The 5,000-nt window shown below is 43.5% G+C and overlaps 1 protein-coding gene across 2 annotated transcripts in view; it reads right to left on the reverse strand.

The window, feature by feature from the left end:
• The window catches only part of tgfbr3 (transforming growth factor, beta receptor III), a 66,822-nt gene that overhangs the window by 44,742 nt on the left and 17,080 nt on the right, over window positions 1-5,000 (reverse strand). For both annotated transcript variants that reach the window (XM_080005070.1, XM_080005071.1), the window contains exon 3: window positions 1,727-1,914. In XM_080005070.1, coding sequence (XP_079861196.1) covers window positions 1,727-1,914 — 188 coding nt within the window. The remainder of the gene's footprint in view (window positions 1-1,726; window positions 1,915-5,000) is intronic.

Consider the following 5,000-nt stretch of genomic DNA (forward strand, 5'->3'; position numbering starts at 1 on the left):
CACACACACACACACACACACACACACACACACACACGTCTGGGATATACCTTGGGTTTAGAATGTGTTAAGGAGGACAGCGTTATCTGTTCAGCAGCTCTAGACAAAACTTGCCGCAGATTACATTTAGTGGAGATCTCTCTTTGTGGCTCCTCCTAACCTACCTTGACAAAGGTTTATCCGCGACTGTCCGTGATGAAACGCAACAAGGCCTCACTGCTCGGCTTGACTGGACAGAAGCAACGTAAGGTTTTGATGCCAGCATGTGTTTTTAATAATATGGTGACAGGTACTGTATGTATATACACTGCGACATGTATTTTATGTGCTCTGACATGGGGACCATTTTTATGGCAATTTGCCAGACCAACATAAAAACTCCTGCAAAATATAGTTTGCCACAAAACTAACTTTGTTGTGGCAAGGTAGCAGATTTGCCATCTGTTAATGTTAAGGTAATTTGGGACTGCATTTATTTGAGAAAAGTGAGAGATCAGGGCATGATCTAACACTTTAAACTGCTCTAGTGAAGGCTAAAGGTTGCCAACCTGAAATTAGGATTGTAAAGACAAAAAGCACAAATACATGAATGACATACAAATGAGTATATGTCTCTGGATTCTTATGCATTCTTAAGTTTTAGGCTTTATTTGGTTGAGTTAACATCATAGCTGACAACTAAAACCTGAGCTTGATATTAAGAGTGAAGCTTGGGAAATGCAGGTCCATCATTTTATTTTCACTAACCAATGTCTCTAACCAAGACCAAAGCCACGGAAACTAGAGAAACAACCTTTTCCTTACCTGCTGGCACAGCACTTAAACTCTTTCTCTCTATACGTTTGGCCTTGGCGTTGGTTAAGCTGACATTAGCAACAAGAGTGCAGGGACAAGCCCCCGCTCACTGCTCCACGTGGTGCCATGACACAGGGGGCTGGGAACGAGGAACGCTTCAAAACGCAATCGCAGCAGATTTCCTATGCCCATGACTCACATTAGCACTAATGCAAACATGGCCTCAGAATTCCATATTCCACGCAAGGACCCAAAGAGGGGCGTCTAAAAGCTACATCAACATCCAAAATACTAACAGGGGAGCAGAGCAGCCGAGCTAAAAGAGCTTTGGCAAAAACAAATAAAAGCTGTGCAACAGTCCTAACTTCGAAAGGCTCCATTTTGATGACTACCAATCTCAACTCCTCTTTTTCTCTCACCTTTCAAAAGGTACAGGGCAGGAGATTTATCTTTCTGCACATTCTTGCCCCTCCAATAACAATCTGATCTGCAGCGGATGTTTACAGTTTTTGCTCCCTTGCTTTGGCCGACAATCCTTTCTTTTGCTTCCTGTCAGCGAGAGGGGACAGGATTGGCCGCCGTTATCAGGGCCGCTGATTGTAATAGGGGCAAAGCAGGGCACTGCAAAGATGGAACTAAAGAAGATAATATGCTCGACACTGTGAGGCTGAATTATGTGGCTTTTTTGTTTTGTAATCTAAGCTCATTTTCTTTGTAAAATCAAATGGACATCTGCTAAAGACAAAGAAAACAAAGTGTCATAAAGAGTGTGAAGATTGACACTGCGACATGTGACTCAATTGTATTGATTTATTTGTAGGTTGTTCTCCATTTATTTTACTTGATCTTGATCTCAATGAGACTACCTGACTAAATCGTGCATATATATGTACTGTATATGATCATTATTATTATTGATAAGTGGACTCACTTCTATCGGGGAGTGCTGGGGTTGCTCCGTGGCGTGGCTCCTCAGGTTAATGATGTGGACCTCCTGGGGGAGCCCGGTGGTGCCCCTGCTGGCGCAGCCCGACAGGGCAGTGAAAGTCTTCATCATGGCCTGCACCGGGTGTCCCGTCCCCACCGGCAGCAGCTCACATGGGCTGCGAGATAGTGGCACTGTGGGAGAAATAAGAAAGATAAACAAAAAAGATACGCAGAGAGGCGAATTCGATCTTGCAGCAGAGCGGATCGAGGCATCGCTGCATTTTTATTTGTCAGCTGATCCCTCCCCCCCGGCACTGGACAGTTGCCCTTATTTACTTTGCCACATGGATAACTGCGATCAGACAGCGCAAAACAAGGGCAAATTGCACTCAGCGGCAAAACTTTATGGCCTTGCACATCATGAGAACAAAATCTTTTGTGAATCGGCCTCTTAGAAGACACAGATCGCGGGCGCAAATTGATGCGCAATTCATGGTGCTATTAGTGGCCGCAATCCTTTCTTTGTGAATTCGCCCCAGAGTCTACAATATGTTTTCCGATGCAAATGCCTTCTCTGACGTGCTTCAGATCTGTGATTCTCAACATGGGGTCTGGGGACCCCAAGGGGTCCTCTAAAAGGTTCCAGGGGGTCCCCAAGAAAACTATATAATAGATAAACTTTACTGTTACTTCTTCACAAGAAGTTAGAGTATGTACAACAACATGGATCATAGCGTCACTGTAATCCCTGTAACTAAGACAAATTGTTGTAAAGTGATGTGAGTATAAATGAAATGACACCCAAAGTTGAAAAAAAAAAACAGAAAGTTGTACAACAGAAAAGGGAATAGACCATTCTCCAACTCCATGGCAGTGAAAACCACTATATACATACTGTACTAGGTGCCTTTACTGCCGATTCTCCCTTTTCATGTCCTTAAATGGTTATACTTCACTTCTATAATTACTGGGAGGTGAACCAGACTTCACAGTTTACTGCGCCTGTTGCTACAAAGAACATAATTAACCACTAAGATTCTGCCTTGGAGACGCGCTCGGCTCCTTGATAATCTGAGGCGAAGCGCCTGTCAACGCGGCTGACATTATCAGCCTGATTCACAGTAACCGGCGCTGTACATGTGCTATAGGTCCCCTCGGAGCACAATCTGAGCATAGAGAACAGGCTTGTTTCAGAGGTATCACACCAAAATGAGGAAAAAAAAAAAAAAAAACTCAAAACGCCTCAAAGGGTTTTCTGAAAAGGTCACAAGTCAGAGGTGATTTTTACTGATCACATGTACATATTAATGTGGAACTCATTAAATGCCTTTCATCACAGAGGCTTTCTGTTGGCATGTCACATTGTGAGATAGGGAGAAAAATATGATAATAAAGCTTTTGAATCTTAAAGTAATACAGCTCAAACCATGAAACTTGTACAATGTACACTCACCAGACAAAGCTACTGCTCGCCTAGTTTTTGTGTGTAAACCAAACCGATGTTAAAATTGACTACATGTGTTATATATAACAGCCATACATCATGAACAATAAAAAATTGCTTCAAAGAGAAAGAAAACGGTGGTTCTTCATGAAGCATATGTCATGTACGGTAGTGCAGTGCGCTGTAGCGGGAATCCTGACTAAAACTAGAAAGTTTGATCATTAAACTTCTCCGTACTCGACACTTTGCGCTGGCTCCCAGTTCACCTCTGATGGGACTTTCAAGTCCTTCTGCTTAGCCATAAAATATAACACAGCCTGGCAAAAAGACGTCTGCAGGTTTTATGCATGCATCAGCCCAATAGACTCCCATACTGTCTAGTTTAACAGCATATTATATCGTTTCAGACCTGTTATATAACGCATATAATGTTTATTGTTGCCCACTCGGCATCCACTGCAGCCTGGGCCGTCTTGGAAAGGGGATCCCTCCCTTTGTGGCCCCTTCTAAAAGTTTCGTCCCTTTCTTCTCCCCAAGCGGTTTCACTGGGACTTTTCCTTGCTCGGGTGGAGGTTATGGCTATGGGTTTGCTATTGATTTCGATGTGAAATGCAGAGCCCTTTAAGCAGGAACTGTGATTGAGTGCTACATAAATAAAGTGGACTTGACATAGCATGAACCTCTGCTGCACAATAGGAGGGAAACAAAGAACTTAAGAAAAAGCATTCTGCAGTGGAAATGCATATACCAAGGAACATCCACTGCTTTTGTAAATTTTGCAATAAACCTACACAGTCTCGAAGCTCTACTGATATATTAACAGCATTAATTCCGGCAGATTTTTTCGGGCATTTGTAGCTGATGTTAATTCATTATGGTTTGTGTTATCCTTCTAAAACCAACACAGATGTTGCACACAAACAGCAATGCCAAAACATTATATAACGGGCTTGGGTTGAGGTTTAAGCTAAATATTATGACATTATTAGTTTGACAGAAAAATTATAGCATAAAATAATAACAAGAAGGGGGGAGGGCCTGCTTAAGAGACCTCTCTAACTCATCTGGTCCTCTCTGGATCTCGCTAGTTCCTGGAAAAGTACCGGCGTTCGCTCTGGAGAGGAGAACAGTGAAACCACTGAGCTCCATCAGTCCAGCAACTCGGACGTAGCGTGATGGCATTTGAGCCGGGCCTGTTGGGCCACTTTCTGTGTTTGGGTTACTAGTGAAGCGCAATAGTCCCCTAATTCCTAGTTCCGAGCGGTGTAGATGTCTGGAGTGTTTGATAGTATTGATTTATAAACAGATCTCACCATATTTACAAGATGGCGCTTCACATCCACGTTCGCAGGTAAGGACGTTTCCTTCATGGGGCCACAAGCTGAAGCATTTAAAAGAATCTTTACCACAACCTGTGATCTTCCCACAGTGTAAACATCGTTCCGATTTAACTAAACTGATTTTGTAGTTTAACACGCACGCACGCACGCACGCACGCACGCACGCACGCACGCACGCACGCACGCACGCACGCACGCACGCACACACACACACACACGAGAATATGAATATGACAAAAAAATAAAAGAAAAAAAAGAAAGCCGGAGAAGGCAGCGTAGCAGCGGCTCTGAGGTTTGACTCAGGTACCAAACAGCTTTTTTCCATTAGAACATAATATCCCATGGGGGCGTCTCTGGCTGGGATCCTCCACGGGTCAGACTTTGCTCTCTACCCAGCGGCCTTGTGCCAGCCAAGCAGCGCTCATGTTTCAAATACATCACGCAAACACAGCAGTATTGCCAATAGCAATCAGATGGAACATTTGGAAATAATT

This window comes from Zeus faber (assembly GCF_960531495.2).
Source record: "Zeus faber genome assembly, chromosome: 1".
NCBI classification, from domain to species: domain Eukaryota; kingdom Metazoa; phylum Chordata; class Actinopteri; order Zeiformes; family Zeidae; genus Zeus; species Zeus faber.